Source organism: Pelodiscus sinensis, chromosome 24 (assembly GCF_049634645.1).
Source record: "Pelodiscus sinensis isolate JC-2024 chromosome 24, ASM4963464v1, whole genome shotgun sequence".
Lineage (NCBI taxonomy): Eukaryota > Metazoa > Chordata > Testudines > Trionychidae > Pelodiscus > Pelodiscus sinensis.
The window spans coordinates 23000347-23016396 of NC_134734.1; the positions used below are offsets into that span (position 1 = coordinate 23000347).

The 16050-nt window shown below is 70.5% G+C and overlaps 1 protein-coding gene across 3 annotated transcripts; it reads right to left on the reverse strand.

The window, feature by feature from the left end:
• Nucleotides 1–247: 247 nt before the first annotated feature.
• On the reverse strand, nt 248–12390 carry IL6R (interleukin 6 receptor). 3 transcript variants are annotated; one of them, XM_075907367.1, is made up of 10 exons: nt 12244–12390; nt 9288–9536; nt 7379–7502; nt 6174–6355; nt 5905–6065; nt 4457–4601; nt 4332–4375; nt 3567–3648; nt 3186–3288; nt 248–2480 (listed from the first exon to the last, which is right to left on the reverse strand). In XM_075907367.1, exons 1-10 carry the CDS (start codon nt 12314–12316, stop codon nt 2252–2254), a joined length of 1392 nt encoding a protein of 463 aa, XP_075763482.1. In that variant the 5' UTR covers nt 12317–12390; the 3' UTR covers nt 248–2251. The 3 variants fall into 3 exon arrangements, with proteins under 3 accessions (XP_075763482.1, XP_075763481.1, XP_075763483.1); XM_075907366.1 differs by having other exon boundaries at nt 7379–7505; XM_075907368.1 differs by lacking the exon at nt 3567–3648 and having other exon boundaries at nt 7379–7505.
• Nucleotides 12391–16050: the final 3660 nt, after the last annotated feature.

The following is a 16050-nucleotide window of genomic DNA, read 5'->3' on the forward strand; positions in this document are numbered from 1 at the left end:
AGTTCAGTGCCAGCCCCCCAGGAAATCTGTCCCGCCTTTTCGGGGCTGCTGCGGCTGGGCGGGGCTTAGTCAGTTTCCTGCCTTCACCCCTGCGCCGGGACCGTGGGGGCTGCCAGAGGGCGGAGGCACAGCCCATCCTGCCGCTGCCTGGGCCGGACCAGGCCCGTGCGTCACGAGCCAATCGGGTGCAAGCTCAGGAGCCAGACCCTGCACCCCCCCATCCACAGGCGGATGCGACTCAGCCGGCCAGTGGGGTGGAAGGTTTATTGCTTCTCCGAGATACAGCGCGGCCCGGGGGAGATGTTAGCTCAGACACCGGGCGCCAGCAGCCTTCTGCCTCTTGGGGGAGGGCTCACGGGCCCTGAACCCCCCTTTCCTGCTCCCAGACTGCTCACTCCCCCAGACAGCCCCACCTCCTCCGGGGCCCAGATGCTATCTGCTGTCCCCTGGGCCCCAGGGGGTGAGAGACTGCATGTACTTCCCCAGTGAGTCACACCCAGCCTCCCCCACCGCATGCAGTGAGTGCTGCAGGACCTGGGGAAACTGAGGCACGCACACACCCAGCATCACTACAGAGCGGCGTAGGCCCGCAGGCTCACCTGGAACCTCACAACACAAATGGTGAACACAACCCCTGAGCCAGCAGGATTACAAAAGTAGGCAGCCCCCCCACTACGTCACCCCCCCCCCCCGTCAACCCTCCCACACACACACACACGTGCAACAAGGCCAGAGAGCAGCTGCGGCCCGGTTGGCACAAGGGCTCAGGGGCCTGAGAACATGGCCCATGCTGAGCAGCAGGGGTTGGAAGCAGCCCCGGGGGGTCCTAGGGCCTTGGCTCCTGCACCGGGCCCACGGGTGCCGGCTCACCTGTGTCAGCTGCCAGCTGCTCTGGGCGCCACGGGGAAGGGGCTGACTCAAACCCAGAGGTGCTGACAGCAGCAGGGACTTTCGGGACAGGCCAGGGCGCTTCCTCCCTGCACCGCCCGGGGTGGGGACTGCCCCGGCGCTCGGCTCTGGCAGCGCATTCGAAACCCTGAGCCTGCCCCAGCACCCACAGCCCGGGCCCGGCTCCCGCCCTGAGCCCAGCCTGCTGGCGTGTGCCCCTGGGCCCTGCTGCCTGCCCCGCCCCCAGCCACTCATCCCAGCCCCCCGAGACACATCTGCATCCGGCGCAGTGTTTTCTAAGCCAGGGCCAGCCCCAAAGGGGAACTGGGTCTCCCCGGGGCCGGGGGAGAGACCGGCCTCCTGGCCCTGCGGTTTCCTGCAGCGCCCGGCCCCACGCACACCAGCTGCAGCTGCCATTTTTCTTAAGTGTTACAAAACAAATGGCCAGGAGGACTGAGCCCCCCATGAATCCCCCTGCGAGACCCCCCCAACGCATCCCCTCCCCCGCATCAGCCTCACACAGAGCAGAAACCATGGATTGGCCAGTCGCAGACACCCCGTGTCCGGCACAAAACCCCTTTACACAAACCCCACTCTGGGGGGCGAGATGCGACCCCCAGCGCTGCCCTCCCACGTGCAGCTGCTGCGGGGGGGGCTGGGAGGCAGGAGCCCTGGGCTCGGTCAGAGAGGGCGCTTGGACCTGCTCGGAGCCGCGCCCCCCCCCCCCCCCACGTCCATTCCCATGGCTCAGGCGCTGCGGGTGTCCGGGTGCTGCTGGCTCAGGCGCTGCGGGTGTCCGGGTGCTGCTGGCTCAGGCGCTGCGGGTGTCCGGGTGCTGTTGGCTCAGGCGCTGCGGGTGTCTGGCTCAGGCGCTGCGGGTGTCCGGGTGCTGCTGGCTCAGGCACTGCGGGTGTCCGGGTGCTGCTGGCTCAGGCGCTGCGGGTGTCCGGGTGCTGCTGGCTCAGGCGCTGCGGGTGTCTGGGTGCTGCTGGCTCAGGCGCTGCCGGCCCTCAGCCCAGCATGGAGCTGACTTCCCAGGGCGAGCAGCAGCCCAATGCCCTCAGGGCCACGCCAGCCCTTGCCACGTTCTGCGGGAAGGAGGCCCCTTGGCATCACTGGGGGCGCTGGCCCCACGAGGCAGGCTGGGAAACGCTGGCCAGACGCTGGCTCTGGCAGCCGGGCAGAGGCGCCCGAGGTGCCCGGTGCGAGTTTCAGCCCCAAGGGGCAGCCCGGGGCAGGGTGGCCAGCGGGCGCGGGGCCGTTCCTTCCGGGAGGACAGGGCCCATCTGGCTGCGTCCGGCACAGGCAGAGGTCGCGCTATGGTTCACGGCCGGGCTCCCGCCTCGGCACGGCTGTGGCCCAGCTACTGGGGGACGAGGAGATAGTCCATGTTGGTGACGTCAAAGGGGCCGAAGTCCTGGCTGCCAGGGGAGCCCGGGCAGCCGCTGCTGCCTGGCGACGCCGGCGGGGAGAGGAGCGGGGCCTCGCTCAGCGGGGACGTGGGGCTCGGGGGTGCCAGGGGCACCAGGGCGTGATGGACCCCGCTGGCCTTGCCCTGGCCCAGGGGGCCCCTCCTCCATTTCTTCCTGTACCTGGAACAGAGCGTGGAAGGGCAGAGGGGTTGGCACTCGGGCAAGCGCTGGCAGGGCAGGGTGCTCAGTGCCCCACTGTCCCCGGGGCCACAGCGTGGCTGCCCGAGCCCCCCCATGCCCGGCCTATGGCTCCCCCAGGGGCAAAGCCCCACTGAGCCTCCACCTGGCGTGGCTGGTGACACGGGCGTTGGGGGCGCCCCCGGGGTGGGCAGCAAGCGCAGGCGGCGCTGACTGGGAGAGCGGCACCGGGCGACCCCCCGCTGCCTGAGCCCCCTGCCGCAGGGGTGGGTGAGTCCCTCGCAGCCGGGGGGGGGGGGGGGGAGTCGTGCTGGGCCCCCCCGGGCGCCGTGCCAGGGCTGGGCACCGCAACACGCGATGAGGCAGGAGCCGATGCTGCCGGACTGCAGGGAACAGCCGGGGGGGCTCCAGGGTGCCCGACCGCGCCCCTTTGGCGGAAGGACCTAGACCCCGGACTGCAGGGGCCGAGGGAGGGCCCCCGGCTTCAGCAATTGGGGGGCATGTGACCCCATTGCCCCCCAGGAGCTCCTGTTGCTGCCGACTGTCCTTGGCACCGTGGCCAGGTCCCACAGGCCAGCGCGCGTCCCGCCCTGGCACCGGTGCCGTGTCCCGTTGGCGCAGGAACAGCACCTGGCACCGGCCTCCTGCCCCCCCCGCGCCCCCCCAGCCCAGGGCGGCGCCTCTCACCTGACCAGGATGCCCGCGAGCAGGGCGATTCCCAGGAGCAGGCTCCCGCCGGTGACCAGGAACGTGGACAGGGGCACGGCGGAGCCATCGCCATCCGCGGGACCTGCAGCCCGAGGGGAGACGAGCGCTGTAACCCAACCCCCCCCCGCCTTGCCCACTTGGGGGGGTGGGGGGCTGGCGCAGGGCAGAGACCGGGCACCGCTGCAAGGGGCGGGGAGCCCCCGAGAACGATGCGGCATCGTGGGCACGAGCCCCCCTGGGTGCCAGTTGCCACGGCTGCCCGGTGGCAGGGGTGGGACCCCCAAGATGGCAGCTGGGCCCAGGGTGGCCCTGGCTGTCCTAGGCCTGGCAGGAGGGTGTGGGGGGGGCCGTGCTCCTCACCAGTCTCGCCCTCCGTGCTGCTGCCGGGGCACCCCAGGGGGGCCGTGAACGTCTCACCGTAGAATTCATAATCCGAGGGGAACTGGGAGGACAGACCGTGGGGGGGAGGGTCTTAGCAACAGAGCCCAAGGGTCCCCCCAGTCCCGCATGTCTCCCTCCCCTCCCCCAGCCCCGCCTGCGACACCCCCCCACGCGGCATGTCCCCCTCCCCTCCCCCAGCCCAGCCTGTGACACCCCCCCACGCGGCATGTCCCCCTCCCCTCCCCCAGCCCCGCCTGCGACACCCCCCCACGCGGCATGTCCCCCTCCCCTCCCCCAGCCCCGCCTGCGACACCCCCCCCCGCGCGGCATGTCCCCCTCCCCTCCCCCAGCCCCGCCTGCGACACCCCCCCCGCGCAGCATGTCCCCCTCCCCTCCCCCAGCCCCTCCTGCGACACCCCCCCCCCGCGCGGCATGTCCCCCTCCCCTCCCCCAGCCCCGCCTGCGACACCCCCCCACGCGGCATGTCCCCCTCCCCCAGCCCCGCCTGCGACACCCCCCCCCACGCGCGGCATGTCCCCCTCCCCTCCCCCAGCCCTACCTGTGACACCCCCCCCACGCGCGGCATGTCCCCCTCCCCTCCCCCAGCCCTACCTGTGACACCCCCCCACGCGCGGCATGTCCCCCTCCCCTCCCCCAGCCCCGCCTGCGACACCCCCCCCGCGTGGCATGTCCCCCTCCCCTCCCCCAGAGCGCAGAGCCCCTGGCCGGACGGGCCTGCCTTACCTGCGAGCCGTAAGCATCTGTCTGCAGCTGGACGTCGCTGGGATCTGCAAGCCGAGGAGAGGAGCCGTGAGGGACCAGGCCTGGGAGTTGAGGGGGCAGACGACCCCCCCCGCCCACCCCCCTACCTGCCCACGGGGTGCCCACGGCCTCCTGGCTCCACTCGCTCCACGAGCCGTGTCCGAACTCCTCCAGCGCCCGCACCTGCACCCTGTGCCGCGCACCCTGCCAGGCGTCGTGGAGCACCAGGGACACGTCCCTCAGCTGGTCCACCTGGCGGCGAGAGGCAGCGTGAAACCCGCCCAGGGGCCGGCGAGCGGCTGAGGGGCTGGGACCAGCCTGCCCGGCTCTCTCCGGGTCAGCCGGGCAGCGCCCAGGGAAGAGCCCGGCCGCGCCTGGGCAGTGGGGCGCTATTTGGAACTTCTACAGCCCCTCCCCCAGCAACTAGAGCCAGGCCCAACTGATTTCGGGGGACACAGGATGACAACAGGGTTGGGGGTGTGGGGCAAAGGCTGGAACCGAGGGAGCCGGACGGGGACACCGGGCAGAGAGCCCCGGCCAGCGCCCACGGCTCCGCCAAGCTGTCGGTGGAGCCGCCCAGAGGAACTCGGCCTGGACTCGTGACCCAGGGGAGGAACGGAAATCGCCCCCCGGGCAGCGCCCACGGCTGGTGTTACAGATGGCGGCTTTCGCCAGGGCCGGGGGGGGACGAGGGCTCGTGACTTCGTGGGGCACGGATGGGGCGGGCGCAAAGAGACAAGTGAGGGGAAAGGCGCAGCCAGAACGGGAGGTTCCGGAGGCGCCGGAATAGGGGCGACCCCCTGGCGCATTCTAGGTAGGCGTGCGCCAGGTTCTCCCTCCCGCCGCAGAGGGGCAGGCGTCCGGGAGGGGTGAACCGCGCCAGGTACACGCCAGTGCTCACGGCTCCCGCCTGACGGCCCCGACGGGCCGCGGGATTAAGATGGAGGACGCACTGGTCCATCGGGGTTCCCCACCCTCTACTGCATGGGTTCTCAAACTGGGGGGGGGCGTGAAGAAACTCCGGGGGGGCACGAGGCGACCCAGCCCCCCCCCCCAGTCAATTCCCCCCCTATGTTTTGCTGCTATTTTTGTTTTTCAGCCCCAGTTAGTTTTTTTTTTTTTTTTTGGCTTAACAAGTTTTGTTGCTGGGGGGGGGGGGGGGGGGGGTTCTTAAAAATCCAAAGGGGGGCGTGATGCCGAAAAGTTTGGGAACCGCGGCTCTACAGGTCTGAGATAGTCCCGCCGCGCGGTGTCGGGGCGGGACACGGGGGGAGGAAACGCAGCCTGGGAGCACGAGCGTGTCCAGATGTTTCCTAGGCGCGGTTCGAAAACAGACCAGCTGCAAATCTGGCAGCCGGCTGGGAGCCCAGGGGTGGGGAGGCCCGCGGAACAGGGGCCCCATAGCAAGGGCCGGAGGGCTGGCAGTGAGGGGGGCGGGGCGTACCACCGCCCCATTCCCAACGCTCCGGCGCTAGGGCCCTAGGAGGCGCCTCCGAGGCCTGGGCACCGCTGGCGGGCAGCCTTGCTCTGGGGCAGCCCCGGGGCGGGCGCTCACCTCCGTGTAGCTGTGGGAGCGCTCGGCCCGGTAGCGGACCTGGAAGTGCAGCCGGTAGAAGCGGGGGTCCCAGGAGGGCGGGTACGTCCAGGCGACACGCAGCTTCTGGGGGGCGCGCTCCACCGGCTCCGCCCGCACGCTCCCCGGGGGGTCCGGCTTCACTGCCGGAGAGAGGGGCAGGTGGGTCCGGGGCAGCGGGATGGGGGAGCCCCGGGCTGGGCAGGCCAGCAGGGGCGCCCCGGGGAGGGCAGGGGCAGAGGGACACGTACAGACCCGGTTGGCTGAGATGACCTGGTCCTTGCTGGTCGCGCTCCCCGCCCCGTTGCGGACGCTCACGGACACCAGCAGCAAAGTGTCGTCCTCGCTGGGCGGCACCCGGAGCCTGCAGGTGAATTTCTCCGCCTTGGGGAAGTAGCGGCACTGCTGCTCCGTGGCGTTGTCCCCGCTGAGCCTGGAGGGAGGGGGGCCATGGCTCAGGCCTGGGCCCTGATGCCATCCCCGGGGCCCCCGCCACGGCCCCGAGACCCAGCGGGAGCACCCCAGGACCCCCGCCACGGCCCCGAGACCCAGCGGGAGCACCCCAGGGCCCCCGCCACGGCCCCGAGACCCAGCGGGAGCACCCCAGGGCCCCCGCCACGGCCCCGAGACCCAGCGGGAGCACCCCAGGGCCCCCGCCACGGCCCCGAGACCCAGCGGGAGCACCCCAGGGCCCCCGCCACGGCCCCGAGACCCAGCAGCAGCACCCCAGGGCCCCCGCCACGGCCACAAGACCTAGTGGGAGCACCCCAGGGCCCTCGCCACGGCCCCGAGACCCAGCGGGAGCACCCCAGGGCCCCCGCCACGGCCACAAGACCCAGTGGGAGCAGCCCAGGGCCCTCGCCACAGCCCCGAGACCCAGCGGGAGCACCCCAGGGCCCCCGCCACGGCCACAAGACCCAGCGGCAGCACCCCAGGGCCCTCGCCACGGCCCCAAGACCCAGTGGGAGCAGCCCAGGGCCCTCGCCACGGCCCCAAGACCCAGCGGGAGCACCCCAGGGCCCTCGCCACGGCCCCAAGACCCAGCGGGAGCAGCCCAGGGCCCTCGCCACGGCCCCAAGACCCAGCGGGAGCACCCCAGGGCCCTCGCCACGGCCCCAAGACCCAGCGGGAGCAGCCCAGGGCCCTCGCCACGGCCCCAAGACCCAGCGGGAGCACCCCAGGGCCCTCGCCACGGCCCCAAGACCCAGTGGGAGCAGCCCAGGGCCCTGCAAAGCTCCCGAGAGCTGCTCCCAGCATCGCCCCGGCCAGCGGCTGAGCTAAGGGCTGGGCGGGAGCCGCTCAGCCCTGCTGGGAGCGTGACCAAGGCGGGGGCCTGGGAGCCGGCACAGGGCTTCCCGCAGGCCCCTAGCGCTGCCCAGAGCCAAATCCCAAGCTAACCCCACGGCCGGGGGACCCAGGCAGGGCTGCCCCCCCCCCCCCCTCCCGGGCCTCTCACCACTTCTTCACCCACAGCACCGCCCTGGTCCGGGGCGACGGCCTCCGCTGGGGCTGCCACTCGCACAGGACGTCCTTGGCGGGGCTCCTGCGCGCGCAGGAGAAGCTGGGCGGCTCCGGCGGCTCTGCTGGCAGACACAGCGGCCGTGAGGGGAGCCCCAGAGCGGGAGCAGGGCTAGGCCGGCAGAGCCGGGCCGGGGCAGTCGGGGAGCGTGATGGGGGGGGTGCCACTCGCCGGTCGCTAGGCTTGGGCTATGGGTGACCCCCGGCCTGTGTGAGCACTGCCCAGCAGGGGGCGCCCCTGAGCTCCAGCTCACCTGAACACAGGTAGGGTGTGGCTACCTGGGGGAGGTGCGCTCCGTGGTTTGGGGAGAAGGGTTTTTGGCTGGGAAAACACGAAGGCGAGGTCTCCGCTCGCGGCTTCTCGCGCAAGAGCCCGCAGAGCGTCCACAGGGCCCGCCGGCTCTTGCGCCAGGACACGTCCAGTCCGGCGCGGGAAGAGAGGGCGCCTTGCGCAAGAGCGACGCTCCTTTCTAACAGGCGCCAGGCCTCTCGCGCAAGAGGGCAGCGCGGACGCTCGGCAGGGATGTCTTGCGCAAGAAACCCCTCTGGCTAAAACGGCCGGCGGCGCCTTCTTGCGCAAGAGCGTCCACACGGCCATGGGGGCTCTTGCGCAAAAGCCCAGCGCGCACGCGGCCGTGTGGACGTGTTCTTGCACAACAAGCCACGAGTGTAGACATAGCCGAAGAGAAGAGACTAAGCCGAGTGCTGGGGGTTCTGGGGGCCTGTGGGCCCCGCCCCAAGGGGTCTAGGGCAGCCAGCCCCCTCACTTCGATGCCCACCTAGAACCAGGGCCGGGCGGCACCTCGCAGAAGCAATAACCCCCCCCATTCGCCTGGCTGGTGGAGTCTCATCTTGCTGCAGACGGGGTGCAGGGTCGGGGGTTGCAACGGCGCGTCGGGGGCCCCCTGATCCTGCACCCCCGGAGCAGCCAGAACAGACCCCGCCGGCCAGTAGAACGGGGGGGTCATCGCTCCTCCGGGTACAGCCCAGCACAGACGGGACGTGGCTCCAGGAGTCAGGGCCGGGATGCCCAGGATCCTTCCCCCCCCTAGCTCCTTAGCTAGGCCGTTTCCTTCATGGTTCCCAGCCAGCAATTGCCCCTTCCCCCGAAACCTGGTGTCCGTCTCTGCCTCCCTCCCTTTGTCTCTCCCCCTGGAAGAGCCTTGTTCTCTGCTTGGCTGGGCCAATCCACACGTGGGAGAGTCTGTGGGAATCACACAGCCCAGCGCAGGGGGACACCCGGGTTACAGAGCAGGCAGCCCCCCACTACGGCCCAGGGGATCCCCAACGTGCTGTCACAGGGAGCCAGCCGGGCACGGCCCAGCACCTTACCCTGCGTGACATGGTGGGGGTGCTGTTACAGTCACTGCTGTAGGAGTGTGGGTGTACCTCAGTCTCTGCAGGGGGAGGGAGGCCAGGCATGACTCATGGGGAAGCGTGTCAGTGTCTCACCTCCTGGGGCCCAGGAAGATTCACCTTGGGTCTGGGAGCAGGACAATGCGGGAGGGGGAGGGGGTTGCTTTAGTCTTGGCTGGGGGAAGCATGAAGGGTGCAGACTAAGGCGAGTACGGGGGGGCAGGGGGGCAGGGGGCTGGGAACCCCTTTTCCCCAGAGAACTGCCTGCTCCTGGCTCCTGTGTCCGCATCGCGCCCGCGCTGCCCTGTGTCTCGGAGAAGCAATAACCCTGCGGACAGGGGTGCAGGGTCGGGGGTTCCCGGCGCGTCATCACACCATGGTACAGCTGGCAGCGCGCCAGCCTGGCATGGCCCCAGCATCCCGCAGGCAGGGCCCCGCAGTCCAAGCGCTTTTGGACCGGACCCCCCCTCCCCCCCCGGAGCCGGACTCACCTTCCACCAGCAGCCGCAGCGACTGCACCAGGCAGCCGTCCGCATAGCAGCTGTACCGGCCCGAGTCGTTGAGCTGCACCCGGAGCAGCAGCAGGCTGCCCCCCGGCCCCGCCGGCCTGACATGCTCCCTGCTCCCCGCCTGGCTCTCCAGCCTCCAGCTCACGGCGCCACTGGGCTCCGGCCGCCCCGGCGGGCAGTGCAGGGTGACGTTCCCTCCCACGGGGCTCAGCACCGTGTCAGGCAGCAGGGCTGCAGGGGAGGGAGCAGCGTTAGTGCCCAGGGAAAGAAGTGTGGTCTAGTGGTTAGAGCCACTGACTCCCTGTCTGACCGCAGGCAAAGACCTCTCTTGTGCCTCAGTTTCCCCTTCTGTGCCAGCGGGATTGCCCCCCGCCCCGGGTGCCAGAAGCTGGCCACGGGGGAAGGGCAGGCTCTTGCTGGCTGCCACAGGCCACCGAGGCGTCGACCCTCCATCTCACCACCAGCTGCCCCCTTGCCCGCTCCTAGGAAACGGCTCCGGAGGGCTCCCTGGCGGGAAGAGACAGCCTGTGTCAATATTTGCCGCAGGGCACAAGGCTGAGTGAGCATCAGGCTGGCCGAGCCGTGTCTTCCCCCCGGGGCCCCAGCATGCCCCCCTCCCCAGCCCCGGAGCCGGCGCCACGGTGCAGCCAGCAGGGGCCGTGCGTTCATGGGGACACAGGCCCCCCAACGCCCCGGCCCGGGGCTGCGTGACAGCCGATGCCCAGCAGCAAGGACAGGGCCGGGGTGTCCAGGACTCCTGGGGCGCGGGGAGCCCCTGCAGAGCCTAGAGCCAGGGCCCGGCCACCCAGCCGCAGGGCTGCCAAGGGTTACCCCTCCCGGCCACGCCGAGGGCCCGGGTTGGGTGCAAGTCGCTGGGGCGGGATTTGGGGTTGGCTCAGCTGGGCAGTGGCTGGGCCAGGGGGTGGGGAAAGGGGGGAGGGAGACACAGGCCGCCCCCCAGGCCCTGCAACCCGCAAATGTCAATAACAAAAGGCAGGGCTCAGGTTTCCAGCGCCCTTTGCCCGCTCGGCCCTGCTGGGAACAGCCAGCTCCCCCTGCCCCTTACGCAACTGCCCAGGGCTCTCAGCTGCCTGCTAATCCCCGGGGGCCCGATACCCGCCCCCACGGTCGACAGCCAGGGGAGCTGGGCCCCCTCTCGGGCAGCAGCCCCCTGGCCCGGGGAAAGGATGTGACTTGGCGCCCCGGCAGGGAGGCAACGCCCCCTCCTCCCCAAGCTGATAGGGCACCCCCCTCGTGGGGACCAGGCCCTGGAGCGCCCCCCGACTCGAGGTGGGTTCCCGCAGGGCCTGGTTGGTCCCATGGCTCCCAGCGCCCCCACGATGCACCTTGGACCAGCGCCCCGGTGCCAGGCTGGTACTCAGGCCAGCTGGGCTCAGTTCCCCCTCTCTCACAGGGGCAGCCTTGGCCCCCCCTCCCAGGCCTCAGCGCCCCAACGTCCCCACTGGGGGAACCGTCCTGCCTCCCTGGGCTCCGTAGGCAGAGCTGCTGCAAGGCTGTACAGCACCTGGCGCCGGGGCCCTGAGACCGGGCCCAGGGTCTGGGGGAAACACCAGACTTGTCCTTTCCCACCCCCTGGTTTGGCCCTTACGGCCCCCGGGCTCAGAGGTGACACACGGGGCCACAGGCAGCTCAGAGCCCAGCCAGCCCCAGAGCCGGGTGCCCAGCCTGGCCCATGCCCGGGGGACCCGGCACCGGCGGCGCAGCCCTCGCAGGCCGTGGCGCGTCCCCTTGGCGCTGGGAAGTTTCACTTCCTGGGGCTGGCAGGCAGGACGCCTGGGCTCCCTCCCCGGCTCTGTCCGCGCCCCAGAGCCGGCCACCCTGCGGGGAGCCAGGCCCGGCCCGATTCCCCCAGCCCCACGGGCCCCTGCTGCCCTGGCACCCCTGCGCCCACAGCCAGACCGGAGCAGGGGCACGGGGAGGCCACAGGCAGGACCCCAGCTCCCCCCCAGATGTGGGAAGCGGGGGGCACCGGCCCCAGCAGCAAGGGGCGCCCAAGGGCAGGGGGTGACAGCAGGGGGCGCCGGGCCAGGCTCGGAGCTCTGTGTGCTCCCCAGACCCCTGTCTGCCTGCTGCTGGGGGGGGGGGAGCTTGCGACTTGGGGGGGGCAGGGGAAAACAGCCGCTGCCTGCATGCCCTGGGCTCCAGACCGGTGCCTGGGCCCCCCCCCCCTGCAGCTTGGGAGCCCCGCGACCAGGCAGGGAGCTCCTGGGGAACAGCCCCCCCAGCCCAGGGACTCTCGGCCCTGCGCGGCCCCCTGGGGACCAGCCCTTCCCTAGAGCCCCGGGCTCCCCCCAGCTCCCGCTCAGCCCAGGGACCCCCTGGCCAGGAAGGGGCAGGAGCCGCGGCGGGTGGAAGTGGGGGGGGTCCTAGGGGGAGTTCGCCAGGCCGAGGTGGGGGGAGGGGCTGGGGGGCAAGGGAACCGGGAGTAAATAAATCTCAGCTCAGGCTGAAAACACGGCGCGGCCGGTCCCCGGCGCCTGGCTAGCCTGCTCTAACCGCCAGGCCCCACTGCCCCCGCCCCCGCCCCGGGGGGAGCCCAGGGGTCCCGGCCCCCAGCTAGCCTGCTCTAACCGCCAGGCCCCACTGCCCCCGCCCCCGCCCTGGGGGGAGCCCAGGGGTCCCGGCGCCTGGCTAGCCTGCTCTAACCGCCAGGCCCCACTGCCCCCGCCCCCGCCCCCGCCCCGGGGGGAGCCCAGGGGTCCCGGCGCCCAGCTAGCCTGCTCTAACCGCCAGGCCCCACTGCCCCCGCCCCCGCCCCGGGGGGAGCCCAGGGGTCCCGGCGCCCAGCTAGCCTGCTCTAACCGCCATGCCCCACTGCCCCCGCCCCGGGGAGCCCAGGGGGTCCCGCTCCCTCCCGCGGGGGCCCCCCCAGGAATCCGGCCCGGAGCCGGGGAGTGCCCGATGTCCCCGCACGCACCTGGCGGCGGGCAGGGCCCCAGCCCCGCGGCGAGCAGCAGGCAGAGCAGCCCGGCGGCCCGCAGCGCCCACATGCTGCTGCGTCCCCCGGGCGGGCATCCCGGCCTGGGCTCGCCCCCGCCCCGCCCCGCCCCGCCCCGCCGGGGCTTCCCGCGGCACGTGGCGAGCGGGGGGGGGGGCAGGAAACATTTGAGGAACTGGGGGGAGGCGATTGGGAAAGGGGCGATTGAGCAAGCGGGGGCGGGCGGGGCGGGGGGCACCTGCGGGAAGGCCCCGACTGCGCCCCCCCCTCCCCCGGGCTGAAGTGTCAAGGCGCCGGGGACCGGGACTCCTGGGTCCTAGCCGGGCTCGGGGAGTGGGGACTAGTGGTTAGAGCAGGGGACCGGGACTCGTGGGTTGTACCGGGGAGGGGAGTGGGGACTAGTGGTTAGAGCAGGGGGCCGGGACTCCTGGGTTGTACCGGGGAGGGGAGTGGGGACTAGTGGTTAGAGCAGGGGGCCGGGACTCCTGGGTTGTACCGGGGAGGGGAGCGGGGACTAGTGGTTAGAGCAGGGGGCCGGGACTCCTGGGTTGTACCGGGGGAGGGGAGTGGGGACTAGTGGTTAGAGCAGGGGACCGGGACTCCTGGGTTGTACCGGGGAGGGGAGTGGGGACTAGTGGTTCGAGCAGGGGACCGGGACTCCTGGGTTGTACCGGGGAGGGGAGTGGGGACTAGTGGTTAGAGCAGGGGACCGGGACTCCTGGGTTGTACCGGGGAGGGGAGTGGGGACTAGTGGTTAGAGCAGGGGACCGGGACTCCTGGGTTGTACCGGGGGAGGGGAGTGGGGACTAGTGGTTAGAGCAGGGGGCCGGGACTCCTGGGTTGTACCGGGGAGGGGAGCGGGGACTAGTGGTTAGAGCAGGGGACCGGGACTCCTGGGTTGTACCGGGGAGGGGAGCGGGGACTAGTGGTTAGAGCAGGGGACCGGGACTCCTGGGTTGTACCGGGGAGGGGAGTGGGGACTAGTGGTTAGAGCAGGGGGCGGGGACTCCTGGGTTGTACCGGGGAGGGGAGCGGGGACTAGTGGTTAGAGCAGGGGGCCGGGACTCCTGGGTTGTACCGGGGAGGGGAGTGGGGACTAGTGGTTAGAGCAGGGGACCGGGACTCCTGGGTTGTACCGGGGAGGGGAGTGGGGACTAGTGGTTAGAGCAGGGGGCCGGGACTCCTGGGTTGTACCGGGGAGGGGAGCGGGGACTAGTGGTTAGAGCAGGGGGCCGGGACTCCTGGGTTGTACCGGGGAGGGGAGTGGGGACTAGTGGTTAGAGCAGGGGGCGGGGACTCCTGGGTTGTACCGGGGAGGGGAGTGGGGACTAGTGGTTAGAGCAGGGGGCCGGGACTCCTGGGTTGTACCGGGGGAGGGGAGCGGGGACTAGTGGTTAGAGCAGGGGGCCGGGACTCCTGGGTTGTACCAGGGAGGGGAGTGGGGACTAGTGGTTAGAGCAGGGGGCGGGGACTCCTGGGTTGTACCGGGGAGGGGAGTGGGGACTAGTGGTTAGAGCAGGGGGCCGGGACTCCTGGGTTGTACCAGGGAGGGGAGTGGGGACTAGTGGTTAGAGCAGGGGGCGGGGACTCCTGGGTTGTACCGGGGAGGGGAGTGGGGACTAGTGGTTAGAGCAGGGGGCCGGGACTCCTGGGTTGTACCGGGGGAGGGGAGCGGGGACTAGTGGTTAGAGCAGGGGGCCGGGACTCCTGGGTTGTACCGGGGGAGGGGAGCGGGGACTAGTGGTTAGAGCAGGGGGCCGGGACTCCTGGGTTGTACCGGGGAGGGGAGTGGGGACTAGTGGTTCGAGCAGGGGGCTTGGGGCTGCGACTCCGGGGTTCTGCTCAGGGAGGGGGGCTGGTGGTGGGAGCTGGGTCCCTGGGAGGAGGGGTGCAGCCCTCCGGCTGGGAAGGGCGTGGGTCGGATGCTGGCAGACTGCCGGTGCTGGTGGAGGGTGATGGGTGGATCCCGGGGAGCCGGACTCCAGTCCACCCTGGGGCATGGCTCTGCCCTGGCACCCTGCCCGGCCCCACCAGAACCGGGACTCGCTGTGAGCCAGAGCAGCCCTGGGCATAGGAGCCGGCTCCCGCCCTGCCCGGGGAGGGGCTACTGTGTGTGCCAGCGCAGGGGGCATGGAGACCTGGCCTGCCCCAGCTCCCGCCCCGGCAGTGCAATTAACCCCCTCCAGCCTGGCTCAGGGTGTGTGAGCGACATGGGGCCTGGAGCAGGAAGGGGCTACCGGCCAGAGCCACAGAGACCCCCCAGCAGCTAGTCCTGTGAGCAAGTGTCATGGCCTGTGCCATGGGAGTGGGTGGCCCTGCAGTGGCAGGGGAATGGCACGAGACACCCCCAATAATCCCGGCCAGGGAGCCGCCTCCCTGGTGCACCCGACTGGCCCCTGGCTTGGCTCCTGGGGGCAGGGGGTTGCTTTCCCCATTACTGACCCCAGCAGTGCAGGAAGGTTTTGGAGTGTACAAGAAAGTGCATGAACGCCTGGCCTCGGGAGCCGGGCGAGAGATCCCCGTGTCGGGGGTGCACACGCAGGGATGTGCACGTGCCTGTCAGCGTGTGCACGCACAAAGCAACACCCCACTGCTCTGAGCACCTGGGCGGGGGCAGGGAAAGAGGCAACAGGCGGCGAGAGGTGCAGCTCTGAGCAGGGCGCCGGGGGGCTCTCCCGGGTAGTGACGTATCGGAAAGCAGGCGGTCGCTTAGGGCGCCGAGTTAAATGGGGTGCAATGGGGCACCAAACCTTGAGGGCTTTGGAGGGGGGCGCCGATTGCCTGCTTCACCTAGGGCGCCACTTGCTGGCAGCTCGTCTAGGGCCGCCCCTGGGCTCAGAGTTGCGGAAACTTCTGCTCTTTTAACAAAACCTGAAGTTTGGGGCTTGACCCGAGCTGCCAGATTCCCCCAGGGTCCGAGTTTAAAAGCCAGGCCAAGTCTCCCCTGGGCGTGGCGGTCGATTTTGGCTTCCTTGGTTGATTTTCCTAACCCATGAGTCTACCCCATGTGCCGGCACGTCGGGGGGCCCCGACCCTGCACCCCTCATTCCTGACTCCCTGCCAGCCAGCGGAGCAGGGTTATTGGGTCTCAGACACGTTACCACAGGAGACGGGGCAGAGCCTTATTCCTCTTAGGGGGAAGGGTTCACGGGCCCCTGCATCCCCCGCTCCTGCACTTAGTCTGTTCTCCTGCTTCCCCCAGCCCAGACTGACCCAGCTCCCAGGCCTGCACCCCAGCCACACAGCCCGGAGAGAACAGTGGGTTACAAGACACACAGCGCCCCCCAGCCTGTTCCGTGGAGCTGAAGGGCTGTTGTCCATTTCGGTACCCCAGCTGTTCACGAGGAGTCACGCTAAATTTGACCTGGCACGGTTGACTTCCGGGAGTGCAGACGCAGCGCTGGGAAAGTGGGTGTTCTTGGCCTCCAGGAGATATCCCACAAGTGCCCACTGTGGCCGCTCTGCCCAGGACTTTCAGCTCTACCGCTCGCCAGCAACAGTCCATCTCATTTTTTTCCATCCATGTGCAGATTACATTTTGTTCTGTGCACCGAGGCATGGGCAGATGTGCACCACCAGGAGAAACACCTGCTGCCGGCAGTGGGCTCGCTGCTAATCAGCCGGGTGACACTGGAATGTCTCCTAAGTGGCCGCACAAGCGTTCTGCTTCCAGGCACCACTGCTCGCCGGGAGAACAGGAAAAACCCCTGGAAAATGGGAATGTCATTTCCTGTGCTGCCAGTGCGAGCTGCCCTGAGCCATGCGCCCCCCGGGTCACAGACGAGC